We start from the raw sequence: 21699 nt of genomic DNA on the forward strand, positions 1-21699 counted from the left end.
ATGAAGTCGAAACATTTTTATCTGGGCTCAGAGTAGTTCTTATTTTCCAGTGATTCACAACAAAACCTCAATAACAAAAGTTTCATCTGAAGTTCTTGAGATTAAGATAACTGGGTTTCTTTGAGGGGTCCCAAGTGTTTAACCTCTACTAGAGTAGTCATCTAGGAGGTGGTAGGTGACAGCCAGACAGGAACATTAATACTTGGCACTAACCATCTATGCCACCATCTTGACAGTATAGCAAAAGAAGGAGCACCATCATCCGCACTGTCAGTGTTAGCATAGGTATATTTGTAGCATAGGTATATTTTATCAGGCATTGTTCTGTGTTAGATGGTATTCTTTGCTGTTTATGTGCGTTACGCTTACGTCTTCACTGTATATGAATTGTTTAGAATACCTCGAGGTGTCATTTTTTTTACACGTAAAGCTTGCAGTGTTTAATTTCAGACACTACACCAGCTAAATCCACACACTAGATCGTATACACTGTTAGCTAGAAATGGTACTAACTGTATTCTGTGTTTATGTTGTTTGTTTTCGATTTGTTGCACAAAGTAGGGAACACTTGCTTCATCGCTGAGAGTCTGTCCAAGAAGATGAAGCTATAGCTAGTGTTTGGGTAGCATAGCTTGGGTAGCTAGCCTAGTGGTACACCAAAACTGCCAGAAAGTACCAAGAGACTTCAATTTTTTTTGCAGTAAATAAACTATAGCATGCTAACTCTAGGCTTTCAGAGGTGCTCATAAGCTAAGCAACTGCTGTGAGTTCATACTGGGGGTATGTAGATGATAGTTGTATCTGTTGTGTCCAATGACTGTAGAAACCAATGACTGTTTTCTTAGTCATAGTGGTGTCAGAAAAGTTTCTGACTGTGTAACAATCCCTTTGATAGTGAGATAGCTAAAGGAGGAACATGTGCCTAATGGAGCTGACTTTAGTGTTTGATTGAAGGTAGTCTCTTGCTGCTAGTTTAATTGAGGGCAAAGTCATGTCATTCTACATTATATGATAGCATACACATCGCAGATTTGGTCAGCTTGTTCAAAACTTTTATCAAAGCCAGATGGCCACAAGGTATAGTCACAAGCATGGTTCTCTAAAATCTAGAGAACGTCTCTAGATTTGAGTGGTTTTGAACATTTTGGCTACACAGAGAGAGAGTTTGCATTGATTACCCTGCTATAAAGCATTTCAGTATCACTCTTAGGAAAAAGAGTTGCACAGACAACAAATAGCAGTAGAACAATTTTCACAAAGTTGAGTGTATCACATTCTAATCGACTTGTCATTAGACAGTGTTGTCTGTCTCTTCGTACCAGTGCCAAATTTTAATGTTATATGACACACTGTAGAGCGTGTGGTATGGGATGTGGATAACCATTAAGCCGAACCCACGCTTATTTTTGTTGTTTTCTTTTTTTCTTTTTTCTTTTTTTTTTGGGGGGGGGGGGGGGGGTGTTCTTCATCCAGGCCTCAAAATATGTAGCTAAGAAAAAAATACTATACACTGTTAAACAGGTATTGGTTTGAGCTGTGAGACAGTAACAGAACCATTAGCCCACAATACACAACCTGTTCCCCCACATGAGACCACACTGACACAGATTGGTCCCACTTTCAAACCAGTATTACTAATACAACACTGCGTTTGTATGTGCTGAGAAACTAGAACACACCTAAACCAAGACATGAAACGTTTTGCACATAAACCATATGTAATGTAAAGAAAGGTGTGAGGGAACAATCAACACATCCTGTACAAATAGGTTTCTGCTTCCTGTTGTGTGATCATTTTTAGCATTGGGGGGAAATTCTGATGTTTTTTTTCTCTCATTCAGTCTTTACTTAAAATATTCAGAGTTTATTTGAATACCCCCTGCTATTGAATGGGTATTGCCTTTTCACATATTAATTCCAAGCAGGAAATGTTGCATCTTTTTGGAAGAAGAGTGGTTTTCAAAGCCATCAAATTCTTAGCGACCCCAAATTTGACCTGACCTCTGCTGAGGGTGACAGCGGTGCAGCGTGGATGAAGATGGACTATTCCTAAGAGCCAATTACACCCACAAATCTGTCATCATCCTCACCTGAAAGACGAGAGGCAGATGCAGGAAGAGAGACAGACAGAAGGAGAGACGGACAGAAATAAGTGGTTTGTGACGGGGATGACGATGATGACGGAGGGAAGAGGACACGGGATCACAGAGAGTGCCTCACCCTCACCTGAGCCAGTTGCAGCACCTCCAGTCACCCTTGGCAGACGTCCACAGCCAGACACCAGCGGGGAAAAGGTCAGCCAGAGGCCATGAGGTCCCACCACAAGGCAAAGCTCTCCTCAATCCCTCTATACACACACGCATACACTCACTATTTCTGTTCTCATTCCACATGCCCCCTTGACCTCACTATTAAAACACAGGAGCAAATCTCCTGATTGGTCACAGCAGCTCAGAAACAAATGATGCCAAATACCTGACTCCTGTATGGCCTTTTCTGCCGGGAAGCAGGCATTCCACTTGTGCAAATATATTTCGATACTGGAAATGGTTTGCAACAGTGCACAGTTTAGGGGTAGTTAGATCTTTAGAGTTGTTTAGAGGTTTCGAGCCAAAGACGACATTTCAGTGCTTTGCATGCGAAAGGATCAAACCTTGAGAGGCCGATTACGTGCAGAAGTTCGCTGTAAGACTATCTGGTTAACTTGTGGCATAATAAAACTAAAAATAAATTAATTTCTTTTTTTCTCTCATCTGAGCTTGATGTGGGTGTCTTTTTTTTTAAACTCCTGCATCCTGTTATTATCGCAGATTGTAACAAATTAGCATCAGCGCGATCTCTTTTGCTTTGTTTTCTTGTACGTTTTTGGAGGGCTTTAAAGGGTAAAAATGATGCTGAAAGGCAAAGATTCTCCTTGTTTTACCACATTTACATTTAGTATTTTTTTCTGCTTAAATGTGTAAGTCAGGTACTATAAACACGGCTGTCCAGGCTCACTGTGGAAACACGTCACTTTCACCATTTTCACCAGAGTTTCTTCACAAGTCTTTCCTAAATTCTTGATTCAAATGTGATCCTTTAGAACTTACTGCTTTTTTTTCCATATTCCCATCATTTTCATGATTATCAGTTTTTAAATGGGATCATTGTAGCTAAAAAAATAAAAAACAAATACTTAACATTCTTTTTAATCTTTTGCCTGTTCTGCTGCGTTTACGTACTTATTTAAAAAAAATTTGATGTGCATTCTGAGATGGAAGATACGGCAGATGTACTTTTTCATTGCGGATTTCATTAAAGCCAACGTGTCACGAACTGCTCTGCATACACAGAATAAAACATCATGCAAGCAAAGAGAACTGACGTGACTCTAACCACTGTAGCTGCGTTGATGTGAAGAAGATGCCGCTTGTAGATTACTGGAAGGTTAATGATGGTAAAGAAAAATGAAGGGGGATAACATGCAGGAAATTCTTCAATTGAGAACTTGATGGCGTCCAAAGTCTTACTCATTGGATAAATGATGCATAAATCATATATGCATCATGTCTTGGATTGCATGTACAGAGCATATGGTGATAACTTCCCAGCTTTAACAACACTAATCACCCACTACAGTGTATTACTGAGCTCTGCAGCCCTGCATTGCAATCTTTCATATTAATATCAGCTCGTTATCTTCTTTTCTCTCCTTCCTGCTTCCTTACACAGACCACTGTCATGCAGTCGCACTAACAGCCCTAAAACTCTACTTTGAGTGCGAGCTGTGGAAATGTCACGAGCAAAACTGATCACTTAATAAACTGACGGGCAAAATGATATTAAAGATGAAGGGAACTTTATCCACTCTGCGGTTCAGAGGTTGAAACAAACACATACAGTAGTTCCTCTTTTCCACTCCTGCTTAACGCTTTAATCATTTCTCACTACTAGAGGTGATACATTCAGTGAGGTTAACTCAATGTTTAGAAGTGTTCATTAACTTTTTTTCTTTAAAGGGTGTTGTACACAGCCATGTGGCTATTTTATATATATTATGTGGTATTGTTATATGTATATGATTGGAATATACAGTATTTCTCAGCTTAAATTAATATCAGCCTGTATTTGTTATCTGACTTAATTATTAGTCATTATTAGGATGCAAGAAAAATGCCTGAAACGATGCTTCTTCCTGTTGGGTCCTTCTCGCTCAGTGTACGACAGATGTTTTTTTGTTGCATGTCGGTCGCGATGTGTTTATGTATTTGTCGGATGACACAAAAGCCACTTGAGCCCATGGTGCCCCGCGCATAGTGGCCTGTCTGACCCTGCCATTTGATTTGTTCCTCCATTGCTGCTGTTTATTCCTTCACTTCCTGTTTGTGCTCAACTGACCTAAGAGCTGTTCCTGTGAATGCTGGGTGAAAAAAAATAAAATAAAATTTTAAAAAAAGGTGGGCGTTACTAGATGTGGTTGTGGTGGGTAGGTGAGTGGGTGGGGGTGTGTGAGCATGTGTCAAAGATCACACAGCACAGAGGCAGACAGAAAAGACAGCTCTCAACCACAGCTAACATGTCAACAGAGATTAAACTAGTTTATTATTTTCAAAGAGGAAAAAAAAAAATTACGAAACAAAAAAGCAGTCATATTTTACACTAGTGATTATTATTAAATTTTTTACAACCATTCAGTCTGCATAACATAAAGAAATAATTCTACATCTTTGTTTCTTTCGTATTTTTGGTACTCTGATTTATACATACAAATAACAAATACAGGAACTTTTTTCACAATGCATATAATCTGTGGGCAGGAAGAAAGTCTTTCAGGTGATCGAGTGTGTGCGAGTGTGTGCGTGTAAGTGTGTGCGTGTATGTGTGTGCTTGTACGTGCGCGCTTCAACACAAACCAATTGCCCGAGACCTATAGCACATCCAAAAAAAAAAAAAAAAAAAAAGAAGAAGAAGAAGAAGAAGAAGAGAGATGCCTGCAGCCGGAGCCGCTGACTCTCTGCAAACTTAATGCAACACAATTCATGCAGGCAAAAACCGAGGCCTGCCCTTTCTCAAAAGTCTTTCCCTCACCTCCTCCTCCCTTTTTTTTTTCTTTCCTCCGGGACTCGGAGGCAGCCTCTCCTCACTCCTCCGGTGGCAAGTCTCTCCACCTGCTGCGACTCGTACCCTTCTTGTTGTTAGCTGCCCAGGGGCATGTTTCCTTTTTTTCTTACTTAATTAAAAAGTCTTCATTAAATGTACTGTATTTCATACAATTTGTACAAATATATTCAACGTCTGTCTCTCCTCATCTTCAGCAGAAGGAGGAGAAGAGGGAGAGGAAGCAAGGGAGCGGGAAGGGGGTGGTGGTGGTGGTGGGGGGGGGGGGGGGTTTCCTGTTACACAGGTGCAAGGTGAAGAGAGTCGGGTTTGGACATTGAGGAAGAGGGCGTCACAAAAGTTCTTTTAATGTCAGTTTTTTGTGATGTCAAGTGTGGAAAAATGGCTTTTTGTACACAAATGGAGCTCCTTATCGTGTGGATCAGCTGGGAGGACAGCCTCAATGTGGTGGTGGCAGCTCGGGGAGGAGGGAAAACAAAAAAACGTCCCCCTGGAGGTCGGTGCGCCACAGTCAAGTCAAGTCTGCAAAGCATTCACATCGCAGAGGTACACTTCGATTTTTATAAAAAATAAGATACAACTGAGGAGAACAGGAGCCTAAAGCCTGTCGCACTCACACACCGTGGCTCGGCGGTGAGACTGGGGAGCTTAGATCGGACCGAGAAGCAGTTTGTTGTTTAGGATATGGAAGCAGGGCAGCAGAGGTACCGAAAGGTGCGGTGGTGGCGAGGCTGAGGATTCAGAAGTGGTGCACCGCGGGGAGCTCTAACCCATGGCTGTGACCATACTGGAAGGGTGGTGCGGGGTGAAGGGGAGGCTCGAGGAGGGGTGCATGGGTGTGGGGGTGGTCAGCATGTGGCCAGAGTGCGAAAAGGGGGGGAAGGATGACATGTGGCGGGACAGAGCGGCCGGGCTGAATGAGCTGGTCTTGTCCATCAGGCTCTTGGAGAAGTCGTCCATGTTATCTTGGGCCTTTTTGCTCTTCTTTGACTTGCTGGACATCTTCCTGTTCCTGGTCTGGATGCCTTCCTTCTTCATGGTCAGAGGTCGGTTGATCTGCTCTCGAAAGGAGAAAGAAAAAGATGGCAGATGAGTATTTGGTCCTCGTGAACATTTCACATGAGATACGAATCTTAAAATTTAAGATTCCAGTATGAGATTTATATTAAAGCAAAACAAACCGTAAGTGAGGGGTGTCACAGAGTTTCAGAGTAAATAAGAAAAATGTGGTGCACAAAGAGCTTTTTAGTTCTCTTAGAGGCAGATTTTGGGGTTTTGGACAGACATAATGATATGTAATGGAGTCCCATTACGAGGCGAATCAGGCTGTCCCATCCCGAAACACAAGATTGTTTATCTATACTGTGAGAATGTGTGTTTGTGTGTGTGTGTGTTGGGTCGGATATGAATGTTGATTCCTATAAGCTGGACTGTATCTAAGGCTGTAGCTATGCCAGGAAGAGAAAAGAGAGAAAAAGGACAGATGAAGGGGAGGAGGGGGGTGCAGGGAAGATGGAGAGAGCGTGTGCAGAACACAGACGGAGAAGAGTCTGGCAGCTAATGTGCAGCCGGTCAACCACAGAGACACATGGCCATGACGACTGTCAGCGTCGGCCAAGTCCTTCTCTCCACCCTCCTTCTCGACCGCGTGGCCGACTCTTGGCCAAAATGGCCCCAGCTGCCATATTCCAGCATAGGTTTTAGCGAGGAATGAGAGCTGGATGATGGAATTCCGACTGTGGGCAGGATTATGAGGGAGGTGGATGAGGCCGACTGGCTTCCTGATCTTTCTCAGTGGTTCTTCCCGGGGAAATGGGAACAGGGATTTCTCGAGCTGTCTGAGACATTGGCATTTTTCGCTGACTCTTTAAACAGCGGCCTCGATGATTAGTGGAGGGCACAGATCTGTTTTCCCCCCAGTGATGTGGGTTTCACTCGCTAAGCTTTGACTCCATACTGGGTGACCTTCTCTGCCTTGCGTGCCCTGATTCCAGTTCTAGGGCATGCTACACCCACCGAAAGCCAATCTAGCCTCCGCTCTTTGATGCTGAGATGTCTACCGTCTCGCGAAACAATTCTTGGGCCTCCAGCGTGTGCTCGGCCACCAATACCCGAGCATATCAAAAAAAAAGCATTTGAGTCAATGGCCCCCACAGAATGCACAGTGCAAGCTCTCACATCCTCCCTCCAAAAACCAGCAGCTAACCACCTGAAACCTCAGCGTCCGTACAGAAGTGTGAGGACTGTACACCTCTCAGAAATATAAAGATGAGAAAGACACCTTACAGGCACAGTGAGAAAACCCCTGATTACTCGGAGAAGGCCATCTATGTTTTGGGTGTTAACACAACCTTGTGTTTGTGGCAACTTTTCTGTTTTCACAAGCTTCTTATCTGAGCTTACGGGACAACAGACTGCTACCATCAGGTGTTTTGTACGCTCACACTTACACACATTAGGAGCCCATGCAGGCCAGCGGGGACTCCACTAAATTCTCCATGAAGAATGTGGAATTTGTTTCAAAGGGAGCAAACCCCAACAGAAGTCTGGATTTACCAAAATAAACTAATTTCATAATTACACCAAGGTCGGGGTCAGTTCAGATGCTAATATGTAACGGGGAAATATTATTCTACTCTCCTTTTAACCTTGGTCTGAATCTGCTTCTGCACCGCCTCACAATGTGCCAAAAGTAACATGGGAAAATGATTTAACAGAGAGCGCTTGCGTGACAAGCTGGCCAGCAGAGCAGGATACTCTTCCCCTTATGCACAAGGGTATAGGCAACCTCTATCTGTTGTCTGTACAAGGGGGAAGAAAATTACCTACATGTGGCCTCAGAGCAGTTATCCTGCTTATTATTATTATTAGTTTCAGCCACAATGGCAGTTTGATTAAAAGTGACAGCTTTGTGCACAGGAGAGGAGAGAGAGGGAGAGATAAACGCGTCCCTGGGGTTTTCAGATTGAGGATGTGAAATGATGTGGCGAGGCACTAACCAACCCAAAACGAATCAGACGGATTGGTGGTCAGAGGGGGGACTCAGAGTCCCTGGTGCGCATGGAACCAAAAGGCTAGAAATAGAAGAAGAAGAAGGGGGAAAAAAACGGTCTAAAAAAATTAATCGAATTTTAATTAAGCCCCTTCTTTAATATTCAAAAGCAAGGCGGCTGCGGGCTTAGTTCACTTAGGTCTTATACATTTTAGATTCGCACTTACTGCCAATAAATCATATTAATTCTACAGTATTTGTTATCGCCGTGCCCCGGAAATTCTCTGCAGGGACAAGTCAGATAAAATATTCAAAGGGAGAGAGGGGAAGGTGCCCAGCAGGACGTGATGGGAGAGAAATAAAGAAGGCAGATCTGAGGAGAAGGGGGACATAGATGGGAGCTGGACGAATAAATATTGGAGGCAAGCCTCGATAGTTATGAGAGATATCCAGTGAAGGTTTATTACTCACATTGTGCAGTTTAAAGTACAGGCCGCAGGCGTTGCACACCGGGTCCCCGTTGGCATTTCTCCGCCACAGCGTCGTCGTTGTCGTCTGACAGTTTGCGCACGACGTCCCTGCCCGCCTGGCTGCCGACTGCACGACGCAGACAGGCCAAAAAAAGGGAAAGGGGAAAGAAAAAAACATCACATGACCACTCAATGACCCAATCATCACTGAGGTTTATTCTAACAGCTTTAATACCATCATTCAGGGCTCGTTTTAACACTTAAATATGGCTTAAAAAAATACACACACTAGTTAACTTTCCTTACGCGAAATAGCCATGTGGCACTCATTAAGAGGGATTTGCAAGGATATCTGTGGAATTTTTAAGTCATCGGGATAAATTGGTGTAAATTCAGCAGCCCTGTATCCATGGTATCCTCGATTGATTTAACAAAGAAACAACACATGCATTTTCTATTATACCTGCTTAAATACAGTCTTTAATTTTTCACTCCAGCATTGCGCAAAGCTGCTTGAAACATTCAGGAAGCTTTTATTTTGACAGTATATACATTGTATATCTCTACCCAGTGCATTTTCTTTTGCATTTAGTGCAAGCTGAAATTTTTTTTCAATGAGGAAAGAAATAAATTTAAAAAAGGAAAACAGGGTTGCTTTCACCCGGGGCTAAAAATAGCCACGTAGAGCTCATACCTCCTGGAGAATAAATATTTACAGAACACATAAAAGCAGGGCCTTGAAATGGGAGAGCTATTAAATGTGATTAAATTAACCCCCTCCATAAAAAAAGCCAACACGTGACGTCAGACAATGGAAAGGAAAAGGAAGGAGATGAAACGTATAGATTTGGCATCTATTAAACGTAAAAGGCCTCGTCTGGAATGTATGCTTTGGATTCTTCCAATATGCGCACAAAATATGAATACATGATGCGGTGAAATGAACCACATGGCAATAATTGCACGCCAGTTAAAAGCACACAGTTTGGAGAAAGAAAGAAAGAAAGAAAGAAAGAAAGAAAGAAAGAAAGAAAGAAAGAAAGAAAGAAAGAAAGAAAGAAAGAAAGAAAGAAAGAAGTGGGTATTTTTGGCTTCGCTGCAGTCTACTAGGAGAGTAAAACCCTCGCTCCATCCTGCCACAGTGAAAGTCATGTCTTCCGATGGATTTCAGCTGCCTGCCTCACAGGCCAGTTTGCTGCAGTGGCTTGACATTGATGTTATAATCTCTAAAAACAATCAATAGACAGGTGACCGCAGAGGACACGCTAACGTAAAGGACTACATTATCTCAGGGAGGAATTTCCAATTATACACACGTGGTGGCCCAATAACCCCTGCTGCTGATCGCTGTGAATACCCAATCACAGTGAGGGAACACACCTTTGGAAATCTCTATTTTTATTCACTTAACCTATCATCATAGTTTAACCGGTTTTCTTATTTTTCCAACATTTTGTTTTTTTCTTCGCAGCCAACACTTTAAATATCAGCAATGAAAGGTCAACAGGATTGGTATTTACACGTTGTGGTGATTTCATAGAGAAATGATTCGGCTCGCAGATCTTATCTTCGTGCTAAATTTCACTTTCTGGCCTGTACAGTTTTTTCCTGACCCTTTTCACCTCCGCGAGAAAGAGGTTCAAGGTCAAACTGACCTGGTTGTTACCCATACCTGAGCATCCTCGTGTATTTAAGCGGTGATTACAACGCTAAACAATTTCTCGTCGTGGCTCTCTGTCTGGCCTGGCTCGGGCTGCCTCAGCCTTTATGTTTTGACTGGGGAAGCGGGGCTTGTGTTGTTGAAAGCGACTTATCTGCGCTGCTCAGATATCCGGCAGCTCTTTCCTGAGTAGTCGGGTTTTCACATTATAGAGGCAAAGAGAAGAAGTCCAGAGCAGAAGAGGTCTGGACGGCCATTTTTGCCTCGAAAGATTTTTTTTTTTTCAAAGAGTGGGGAACTCCTGTGAAGCTCATAAGAGATGTAAGCTCTGATGAGAGGGGCTTTCCCCAAAATAACTGTAAAAATAGCTGCACTTGGAAAGCAAAAAGGTCTGCTTATAGCTACAATATAGGCTCACCTACAAGATGAAATTTAAAAAAAGGATGCTGTAAAGAGTGCAGAACTGCAGCCATGCTCAGTTCCTTTAATTAGAATCAGAGTGGGGGGTCTTTTGTTTTGTTTGTTTGTTTTTTGTTTGTTTTATCCCGGGGGGTTGTTTTATTTGCTCAATTAAATATGAAAGATAGAAAATGTAATCTCTCTTTTAAAAAAAGTAAACCTAAGGCGCTCGCAGTGCAATTTTAAATTAAATATTTAAAAGTTAAATAACACTGTGCAGGACGTAAATAAGGTACTACAAGTGGAAATAGTCCAGATGTCGTACAATAGCTGTAAAGCTTTGATGGCCACAGGTAGCGTTCTATGATATACATGGGGCCTACTGTGTGAATCAATGACAATTTTAGCAAATAAAAAGTAGCACTGTCATTGCATTAAAAAAAACTGCACTTTTTTTCTGTGGTAATATCTTAAAGCAGAGACCTGCACTTGTCGAGTCAATTTCCTGCAGCTAATAGGCCTACTTCTTCCTGGATAGGGGAAAAACAGAGAGAGAGACGGAAATGTCATCAACAGAGAAACATGGTGGAAACGTACCAGCCGTCGCTTGGGTTTGATGAGAGGGCGATTCTGCCCGTTCATCTTGTGATAGAGTCCGCAGGCGTTACACAGATAGTGACCCGTACCGTCCCGCCTCCACAGCGGAGTCGACGTGGCCCCGCAGTTCACACACTCTCTACCTTCTGCAAGAGCCAACGCGCACACGGACACGGACACACACACACACACACACACACACAGACACAAACAGAAGATGGAGAGAGTGTCCAGGTCAGTTGGTCCTTAAAATAACCAGCAATAACTGGTTCATGCAATCAATGCTGAGAATAAAAAGAGGTTAGAGAAAAGTATATATATATATATATATATATATATATATATATATATATATATATATATATATATATATATATATATCTGTAAAGCACAGAACGATTAATAATGACATCGACTAATAATAATAACTAGACAAACTAGTACCAGTAATTAACAATAATGATATTGATAACAATAACTAGAAAGTAGAAAGGTTTGTAGTAGATTTATTTGTCACACACACACACCACGCACGCACACATTAAACACATGTGGTTAGTGTTGGTGTCGAATACAGCAGTTGTGTTAAGGTCCATAAAGCATAAATTATTTCAGTAAACCACAAAACTTTTCACACTGCGAGTCTCTGAGCAGGATTTTCAGACTGAGCAAAATCCACTTTGGAGCGTGACAATTTTTTAAAATAAATCTAATCAAATCCGCCTTCGTCCGAGCCATTAAATTTCCCTTTATTGAAAATTTATATAATAATAATAATAATAATAATAATAATAATAATAATAATAATAATCTTTTATTTTGAAATGGGGGGGGGGGGGGCAGGTTTGACTGGCACTTCTCTAGTGACACCGACAGGTGAGACGCGCACTAACAGTTGGATTATGGTATACGGGGGCCTGAAACTGAAACAAGGGAGCTCGCTGCACACATAGTCAGATTATTTGAAAGCAGAGACTCACTCACACAGGGCTTTTGTGCAACGCCGAGAGCCTTTTGCATTCTCAGGCATGCAGCCACACTTCCCCTTTTTTCGAGCTGCAAACACACACGCACACACACACAGCTCGACTTCTTCACAAAGACTAAAAGAGATGCGTCGGTCCGGGTCGTGCCGCGTCGTTTAAATGTGACAGACATGCAAGCACCTGGGAAAGTGTGTGTTGCTATTTCTCTCTCTGTTTTTTTTTTTCTTCTTTTTTTTTGGCTTGATAATATGTTGCAGAAATCAAACAGGAACTGATCCAATGCATGTGACTTAAGAAAAGCAGGCCTCTGCAATGCACCGTTTTGCACAGTGTGCTTGGTGCTCCGGGAGAAAAGCTTTCAGCGCTGCGCTGAGTTTACACTGCCGCACTGAAGACCCGATTAAAACATCCAAATGAAACTCTTCAGATCGCCAAATATCTTTAACTGCACATTATCTCACATGATCCCGGAATTCACATCTTTATTTGCATTAATGGCCCAGTGTATACTGCTGAATAATCCCGATGATATGCATCAACTAATCCTCTGTTTTCTATACACCCCATCAAAGACGCTGATATTAATCTCATTACAGAAAACTGGTTTTCAGCGGCGCTGAAATAACCTTTAAAATAATTACCCACCCTCTTCACAATTTGTAAATATCTCCCTCCTCTCTGTCTGTCTGTCTTCTTTTTTCCCTCCCCTCGGTGGTTCGTGCACTCTGCCACGGCGACGGTTCAGCCGCTTTTTCCCTGTGAATGAACGAGCAGTATCCGGTGCTCTACCGCTGGGTAAACAATGCAACTGTGGCGTGCACTGGTCCGACAATAATGGGATTATCTTAAACATATAAACGGGGCGACACAGCCCAGAGAGTTGGCTTCCCCTCTGTCTCTCTCCCACTCTCTGTTAGTGCAGAGGAAGATGAAAAAATGACCTTATTTATGGTTCAACTCGGAAATCATTTGCGTCATGATTTTTTCCTTTTTACCTCAATATAAAAAAAGTTAAATTCATTTTTTTTTTATTTCAGTTGTCAATGGTGTTAATCTTTTTCCCCCATTTTTTATTTTTAATTTATTTTTAAAAATAAATATAACGTATTTTATATTTGTTTTATTGGTGTTATATTATATTTCATATTATTATAATTTTTTTTTTTAAATCAGACCATTAAGGGAAATCTGTGAGGTATTTTTGCGACTGTCTGGGTTAAACTGACTCCTGCGGCCTTAAACCTCCATGTGAGGGATGAACGTGCTGATTATGGGCATTTATTTTAGAAATCTATGTGATATTAAACACGGCTGATCATTAAAGGCTGCAATTCTGGGGAATGCTGTTAGATCAAAAGGGAATGTAATAAAGCGCACGCCTACCTGAAGTGGACCTTGTTTTTGGTCTTGTTTTGGAACCATAACTAGAAGATGACCCACCTATCAGGCTACTTGGTGGGAAGAGGCCTGGGCCGTATTCAGGGACATAGGGTGGGTATGTGGCGATGGGGTGGTGGGCAGAGGATGACCCTGCTCCGATTGATGCCACGCTCCGGCTGTGAGCTGACTCCAGTTTCATACTCTCGGCCAGGGTCACTTGGTACTTTATGCACTCTTTATCCTCCTGCCGCCCGGAGCTGCTGGAGCCGGGGGTAGATATGCCCGGATCCGGGGATACGTCTTTGGGAGGGGTCGGGGGAAACGTGAAGAGGTGTGGACTGGAGTGACCGGTAGACAGGGAGGAGGAGGATGAGGCTGGGGGGTAGACGGACAGGCTGGCCGGGGAGCCATGGTGCAGGTTCTTGGGAAAGGGGCTCAGGTTCCAGGGAGAAGTGCTGTGGTGCGGGGGGATTCCTTTGCTCCCCTCCAGCCAGGGCAGAGAGCCGTGCAGTAATGAGGGACGGCACACCTGGCTACCTGAGGCAGCACAGAAAAACAACAGAAAAGATCACAACCTGACTTCACTCTGCAGTAAAAACAAATACACATTGCCATTTAGAGTTGTCGGGCTTCAGGCCTGAAAAAGCAGGATTTAAGCTTTACACACAAATTAAGCAAACAAATCAGGTGACATTTCTTTATTTCTTTTTTATTATTATTATTTTTAATTATTCCACACACAGAAGCAATCATTCACTGTGACCAACATCCAGTTCTACATTTAAAAAATCCTGACAGTTTGTTTACACGTAGAAATTATTTGAACCCCTCTAGTGTGTAGAAATCTGAGAGTTTCATGTGGCCACGCACGTGCGTAAATTTACCCTTTAACCTTCCTATTGAGCGGGCCTAAATGCAACATATGAATGCATGTAATTCAAAAGTAACTCGACTGTTGAGGAAGTTAAAGCCTACATCATAGGAAACTTCATAAATGACTACGCGTCAGTGACTGGCACATTAGAAAATAGACAGTTGGAGTGTGAGAGCAGAAGCCAAAAAACATAAATACCAAAGTGTTCCAGGTGTATCTCTGGTTTCTGTGCCAACACGTCTATTTGTTTAAATCCGTAACTAAACACTCGATCGATCCAGAAAACAAATTGGGCACGAGCTTTTAAAAAAGGAAAAAAAACTTCACCAGCATATGAGTCAGCTCATGTTTGTGAACTTTAAACGGGAATTGACTTCAGTACGAGCCATACTCAGAAACCATACGCGTAAACTACACATATTCACGCCGTGGTTTCACAACACTTGAGTTTTATAAGTCGAATCAACCCGGGCTAAAATCGAAACTCGTTTCTTTTTTTTCTTTTTTTCCTTTTTTCTTTTGTCTGGGTCACAGTGAGAAAATAATTCCGAGCTGTAATGGAGCCTGCCTGCAATTACGCACGGGCATCCAAACAAATAAAGGGAGCAAATGATTAAATAAAAGGCCTTAACAGGCCGTTTACTTACTGTGTGGAGGAGGAGGGTACCTCTGGACGGCTCGGACAGAGTTTCCATAGTATGGAGAGACGTGGTTCCCCTGTCCATCGATATTAAAGAGTACATCCACATCTTCAGCGAGGGGATACTGCGAAGGGTCCATGTATGAGTGGCCGAGGCCCGGGTGATGTGAGCCAGGATGCTGTTCGTTCATCACCGCGGGATGATGGCTTATCCATCGTGGCTGGTCCGCACTTACTTCCATCGCTTGATTTCTTTAGATATATTTTTTCGTTGCTTTAGCAAATGTTCATGCACGCTGAAGCAAACTGGTACAAGTCAAAAGATAAGAAATAAACTGTCCCAAATCCGCGTGTTTGTTAAATCCACAGGTTCCGCGCTTGCTTCCGATCACCTGGAGACAGAGGGGAGAATTTATTGTCTTACGTTCTAACATTTGTTTACATGCAACGCTTCTAAAACTTGGCAGGACGCTCACGCTTAAGCAAATTCACACGCGATTTTTTTTTTTAAAATTTTTTTTAACAAAGACAGAAATTAAACAGGGAACATACCCAACATTACAAATGCAACTGAGGTGCTGTCACAGAAATACGTCCAAAATGGAATCCGGTCCCACGCAGAGCTCCTGAACTTCTTCCTCTTAGCAAACAAACAGCGAGAAAAAAAAAAGTCAGTGTTTCAGCTCAACAAGTAGCGGAGGCTCGCACGGGGCGCAGGCAGGGCTTGTTTGCAGTGGATGGCCTCACTGCGCACTGACCAGCACCAGCAAGTTAGACTCACTGATCAAATCTCTGTTTGTGCGCAGTTGAAGCCCTCTCCATTAACTCCGCTCCTCTCTCTCTCTTTCCCTCTAGGTCTGTGAGTCTCTTGCTTACTCACCCTTGCCCTACCTCTCTCGCTCTCTCTCTCTTTCTCTCTTGCTCCTTCCAGTCCCCCTTCTTTTTTTCCTTTTCTCTCTCTCTCTCTCTCTCTCTCTCTCTCTCTCTCTCTCTCTTTTTTTTTTTTTTTTTTTTTTTTTTTTTACAGTGAAGGCATTCTTTCAGGATGGCGCCAGGCAGCTCAATGCTTGCAGACAGCTGTGGCGCGACGCAACTTAAGGAGGGTCTGTCAGTGTCATCAGTTAAGGGGAGGGGCCTGCTCTAATTGAATACAACATTTGGCCAAGGAAGATATAGAAGAGCTGCAAGAATTTATTACCTTTTTAATGTTTGTTTGTTTGTTTTTTTTCTCTGAACTCATCAAAAGAGGTATATTTGTTTTAAATATGAAAATTGTACTGTAGTAAGGCCTTATACACTTAACAGCTGTCTTATGCATGCAAGCGTGCTAGGTGTGCAAAACTCGTGTTGTAGGAAGTTATTTTATTTTGAATTAATCTATAAAATATGATACCTACGTTTATAAACTTAAAAGGGAAAACTTATAAATTCACCTTCAGCGTCATTAAAGTTGACAAGTATAAAAATGATAACCAAAAATAAAAGTTTTAAACTCCTTTTCTAAGAAAAAAAAACTTTTATTACAACAGCCACTAAAGTCTGCGCTTTTTCCTGCTACAGTTTGCAAGAAGAGAAGAGCAGAAGCCGCTGCAGAGCCTGTTGCTCTGGGCCAACGGCATGTTGCGGGACATTTATGCTCTTAAAATTGTGACAGTGCGTCCTCTCGCGGTGACAGCCACATTATTCTAATGGCAGATCCAAACTGAGCCGATTTCCTCACCGCGAAGGGACGCCTGGGTGACTAAGCCTCCAGTTTAAAAAAAAAGAAAAGTTAAAAAAAAATAGTTATAATGTAAGCTATTACTGGCTGTTACTTAACTCAGTCGGTATCTGTGCGGTAGCTGCAACCTGTTCACTGCAGCTCAGACAGACGAGCAACAACGAGCGATGTCAAGATTTATTCACAACAGTGAATAACGCGCATTGATAACTCGCACTGCGAGTGACCGTAGCCCGCCTCGCTTTGACCAGTTTTTCTTTTTAAATAAACAAACTGGAATTTAAAAGGATGTGTGCGCCATGACACGGCCATGATGCCCTACGTCTTCCACCTGAGAAACAGTCCCCCTGTATCCCTCCCCGTGGGCAGGTGTGTGTGGGAGGGGGGAGGTTTTTTATGTCTAAATCCCGGTTTGATCTGCGTATACTGTCAGACTGGCGGTGTGTAATAGTAGCAGTGTGTGTGTGTTGGGGGCAGCCACTGGAAGTGACGTCACCGCGGTGTAAACAGTCAGGAAATGAATCCTCTCTCGGCGGCTGCGGGAGCGCGCACGCCCTCGCACCACGTAGGTATTGGCATGAATTTGCTGTGGGTGTAATAATAGGTGGGGGTCACTTCCTTAGAGTGGGGGGTTGGTACCAAATAAATAAATAAATAAAAGCATTAAGGTGATCAATGAAGACGCCATCAGACAGATTATTTAGCAGGTGAGTCCTCAGTTGCATGCGCACAGGTGATGGCTCATTCATTCAATCCCGTCTGAAATTATTAAGCTTGCTCTTAACCGAGCGCTTGGGAGCACGGGCAGAGGAGGACTTGGCAAAGCGTGCTATTTTTCCCTCTCTCCAGGATAGCCCTACCTGGGGAGAGGGAGAGGGAGAGCGAGCGTTTCTCACACAGGCAAAGCCCGAAACTGAACTTGGACGCAAACTGCTGTAGCTGCCATTGTCAGGCTGTCAGCCGACTCGTGTAATTATCCTCTTGAAAAAAGTATCGCGGAGCGTTATCCACAAAGTAGCCGTTATAGGTGCTCGAAGGCAACACACGACGGTAAAATGTGGCCTAAAATCCCGATTATGTGTTTTTGTTTCTTGACTGGATGCATCGAAGCTTAGAGAATGGGACATGGAAGCCATCCCATCACTTGAGTCCCCAAGCCTCGGTGTCAATAACGCCGGGGCTTATTCAGCGCGGGATATAAGACTGCCTCTCCCTTTCTTAAAAAAAAAAGGGGGGGGGGGAAAGTCATTTTTAATCCTAAACTGTCGTCACGAAGGGAGAAATGGTGGCTTTGGCTCTTTTTTCTCTCTGTGTGTGTGTGAGGACGAAAAAGCGAGAGGGGCTAAAACGAGCCCACATTAGTCTATTTTTGTAGTTAATGGCCTACAACTAGCACCGATGCTGTGCGCAAAGATTTGTTAAAGGTTTATTCATAAACGCGGGCGAGGGTCCAGTCCTTTTCTTGATGGCTTAGATAATTTCTGCGAGATTATGTTAGCCAGCTTTGATTAAAATCGAGCCACTTTTTTTTTTGTTCTCTTCACTGCAGTTAACACAAGAACGGATTATTCCATTGCCTGTGTGTGTGTGTGTTTGTGTGTGTGTTTAGGGGGATCAAATGTTTTAGATAACGTCTAATGCTTGCGTGCATGTGCGTGCGTGTGTGTGTCTGTGTCTGTGCGTGTGTGTGTTTACTTTGTTCCTCAGCGTCCCGTGTTCACAAAATTACAATCATTGTTTTCCCTCATAAATAAAAGTTTCCTTCCGCCAGCTGATTAATCAAAGGTCAGCGAGATAAAAATCATACTATATTAATACATGGTGTAACAGTTATGCCACCACCAGTGAGTGTTCACCCACTGCTACCACTACAGTAATATCAATACTTTTTTGAAAAGGAAAAGAAATTCAAATGATATGAGTAGCAGCTCGTGTGAGGTACATTTAGAGCCACGAAGAAGCAAGAAGCTCTATTGTAAAATAATATTGAAAAGAAATCGCCTGTGCGCATGCGTGTGTGCGCATTTACGGCCTGTTATCTTGGGTCGTAATGTGTCACGTATCTTTATTTATTCTGGCACGCACAGAGCTAAGATACCCAGCCAGAATTAGACTTAATTTTTGTGAAATATAAATTTTTTAAATATTTTTTTAAATCAAAAAGCACTTTGGCGCAAGAAAACACACGATATAAGAACATAATCCAAAGAGCTTCTGTGGAAAAAAAAAAGAGATGCCCAGCCAGTGATTAAAAATGCTACGGGCTATAGTCATGCTGTAAATTGTGATATTTTTTACTGGTTAAGCGCTCATTTATACATTTTGAAACCCGTATATTACCGCAGGTAACCTATTTGTTTCTTACTCAGTGAGTCATTTGTCACCTTTCTAGTCTTTTCAAGAAAAAAGTGGGGCTGCTTTTCTGTCAGCATGGGAACCAAGTCTGGTTCTTAGAACAAAACTAGGGCGTAAAATTCTGCTTGTTGGGCGCGTGAAACTTAAAAACAGAACTGGCTTTCCTAGAACGATTTAAATGAGCAAGAGCTGAAGGATTGATCACATTTTCTTCGAGTGTGTTTAAAAAGAAAAAGAAAAGAAAACTAGCACATCAGATTTTGTGTCATTCTTCCCAACGAAGAAGAAAAAAAAGAGCAAAGAAAAAAAAGGGGGCTGCCAATTGACTGAGTTGTGATTCTTATCTTTATATCACGTCTCGCCAGACGCACTGATGTAATCTTTCATTTGAGGTGCAGGGCCTTTTCACCTCTTGTCTTGTGCATCTCCAAACAGAAGTCATTCATCATTCAGGCACTAAATTGTTTGGCTGATTTTTTTTAATTTTATTTTATTTATGTTATTAATCTTTGTGATTTAAATGCGTTTAAAGTGGAGCTCGGAGTGCTAGCAGCCTCTCTGACACCTCATGCAATAACGAAATTTCGATTGTGACGGGAAATTGGAGTGAAAGTGCTATCCGCTCGAGCGGTCCGCTGCTCTTCTTCTACGTTTTTAATCCGAGTTTATATTATTTTAATAATAACACCGTATTTTTTATCCTTTTATCCTTTTTTATCCTATCGAATCCTATCCTCTTTTCTAAGAAGCGAAAAAATGAAGGGAAGAAAAAAAACATCAAGGTGTCCGAGGGTTTCTCTCGTGTTCTGCTCCCCGCGTGCAAATAACCGTTGGAGCTTTTTGGCCCGTGACTGTGCGCGTGTGATGCCCCTGATTTAGCTTCCTATTCATTCTAAACAGCGGCTCTCTCCCTCTCTCGCACTCACACAAACACACCGCCATCTCGAGACACAAGGACCAAAGACGAGATGGAGGAAACTAATAACGGGCTGGGTGTGTGTGTGCGTGTGGGGGTGCAAAGCAGCCTCAGCAAGCCCAGCTCCTTCTTATGACCCGCCGGCAAAGGTAATCAGATCAATTTCACGGCTTGTATGGGATTCTCGCCTGCACCACCAGGTAATGCGAGAGGTAATGGGTCGCTAAAAACACTCATCTGTGCTATTTTAGGTGTAGGTTAAATAATCTAAGAAGTGAAACCGGCTGTCGTTTAGCCTTTTTACATATCAATCCGTTGACTCAGGCGAGCCAAAGAAAAAGAAATGCTAGCTTAATTATCAGCCCGGCCAACCAAAGCAAATTTCGCTTGCGCTGCTAATAAATAAAAGGATAGAGAAAGCAGTTAGCATTAAACGCAACAATGGCGCTCGTTATGGATGTTGTAGCCAGTATTGTCAACAATACCCCCCCCCCCCTTTTTTTTTCTTTTTTTTTTTTAATTCCACCAAGTGCACACAGAGCGATGTTGAGGGGGAGAGATGAAGGTGTAACGGGTAGCTTCATCTCCGGCTTCACTGAAGTCCAGTCAAAAAAAAAAGATTAAAAGAATGTTACCGCTTTACTCATAATTTTCGTTTATAGTCATTTAATCTAGCACCCAAAAAAAAGCACATTCACAAAAGTTTCCCATCATTCTCAGACCGTCAGTGAGCTCACAGACAGGCTACAAAGCCACCGAGGGAAGCGGCAGCTCATTGGATGGGGCATTTAGGATGCGGCGGCTTCAGAGCAAATCTAAATATTTACTGACCTGCAGTGGACGCTGGACGGGTGGAGGCTTTTTTTTCCGCAGACGTGAAGGAAGAGTGACATAGAGATGGAGGCGCCGATGGCATTTAGAGAGAGGCAGAGGAAAAAAGAACGAGAGGGCGAGGAGCTGTGGACGGGGAGGGGAAAAACACACACGCAGACACACACACACAAACACTCACACACACACTCTCAGCACAGCGCTAGGAGTAGTGGTGGCGGCGGCGGTGATGGTGCGCGCGCGCCCTCGGTCCCGGAGTCACAGCGTCACAACTCAACTCGAGGAGGAAACACGCGCGCACATAGGCTGTACCGGGCAGGCTGCACGAGCACACGGGCCAACCAAAGGCGGCCTCTTTACCGTACTTACTGTACAGAACACGCCAGCTCTTCCGGGTCTGAAAGCACAGCAAGTTATGGGAATAGAACGGCAGTAGAAACCAATGGGAATCTATTGTAGGGTTAAAATAGAAGTGATCTATAATAGACAGTCATTTATTATGATTTCGATGCGATTTAAAATGAGATTTCTTATTTTTAAAAAATACTATTTTTGTGTTTAACCCCATTTTGTTGTATCCAGGTGATCATGTTAATTCAGGAGACGCCCAATATTGGCACACAAGCCGAACGAAAGTAAGATTATATTATATTATATGTAAGAAAAAGGCGATTGTGGGCATTTGCACGTGATTTTTTTCTGATTGAGCAATGCACAACTGTATATTGTGTAACTGTAACTGGCTATTATCTATATAGGCTTTTATGTGGTGCCTGTACAGT

At 42.7% G+C, this 21699-nt stretch overlaps 1 protein-coding gene and 1 long non-coding RNA gene across 9 annotated transcripts in view; one reads left to right on the top strand and one right to left on the bottom strand.

The window, feature by feature from the left end:
* Positions 1 to 4551: 4551 nt before the first annotated feature.
* Positions 4552 to 21141, bottom strand: gata3 (GATA binding protein 3). 7 transcript variants are annotated; one of them, XM_085437648.1, is made up of 7 exons: positions 20918 to 21141; positions 15648 to 15735; positions 15103 to 15487; positions 13585 to 14118; positions 11102 to 11361; positions 8561 to 8686; positions 4552 to 6153 (listed from the first exon to the last, which is right to left on the bottom strand). In XM_085437648.1, exons 3-7 carry the CDS (start codon positions 15335 to 15337, stop codon positions 5863 to 5865), a joined length of 1446 nt encoding a protein of 481 aa, XP_085293774.1. In that variant the 5' UTR covers positions 15338 to 15487; positions 15648 to 15735; positions 20918 to 21141; the 3' UTR covers positions 4552 to 5862. The 7 variants fall into 7 exon arrangements, with proteins under 7 accessions (XP_085293774.1, XP_085293776.1, XP_085293773.1 ...); XM_085437650.1 differs by lacking the exon at positions 20918 to 21141 and having other exon boundaries at positions 11102 to 11148; positions 11305 to 11361; positions 15648 to 17992; XM_085437647.1 differs by lacking the exon at positions 20918 to 21141 and having other exon boundaries at positions 15648 to 17993.
* Positions 19983 to 21699, top strand: part of LOC146689410 (uncharacterized) — a 45683-nt gene continuing 43966 nt past the window's right edge. For both annotated transcript variants that reach the window (XR_014916180.1, XR_014916181.1), the window contains exon 1: positions 19983 to 20235. This is a non-coding gene — a long non-coding RNA (uncharacterized LOC146689410). The remainder of the gene's footprint in view (positions 20236 to 21699) is intronic.

Source organism: Copadichromis virginalis, linkage group LG17 (genome assembly GCF_057382275.1).
Source record: "Copadichromis virginalis isolate Kocher_CV1m ecotype Utaka linkage group LG17, C_Virginalis_male_GT1.1, whole genome shotgun sequence".
NCBI lineage: Eukaryota > Metazoa > Chordata > Actinopteri > Cichliformes > Cichlidae > Copadichromis > Copadichromis virginalis.

What these genes read in the sequence shown, in the direction of transcription:
- gata3 (XM_085437648.1), bottom strand. Translation starts at nt 15,337, where the DNA reads ATGGAAGTAAGTGCGGACCAGCCACGATGGATAAGCCATCATCCCGCG. An exon ending in GTACCCTCCTCCTCCACACA is followed by an intron (nt 14,119 to 15,102) that starts GTAAGTAAACGG and finishes GTGCTGCCTCAG; the next exon opens with GTAGCCAGGTGTGCCGTCCC. An exon ending in AAAAACAAGGTCCACTTCAG is followed by an intron (nt 11,362 to 13,584) that starts GTAGGCGTGCGC and finishes TGGCTCTTGCAG; the next exon opens with AAGGTAGAGAGTGTGTGAAC.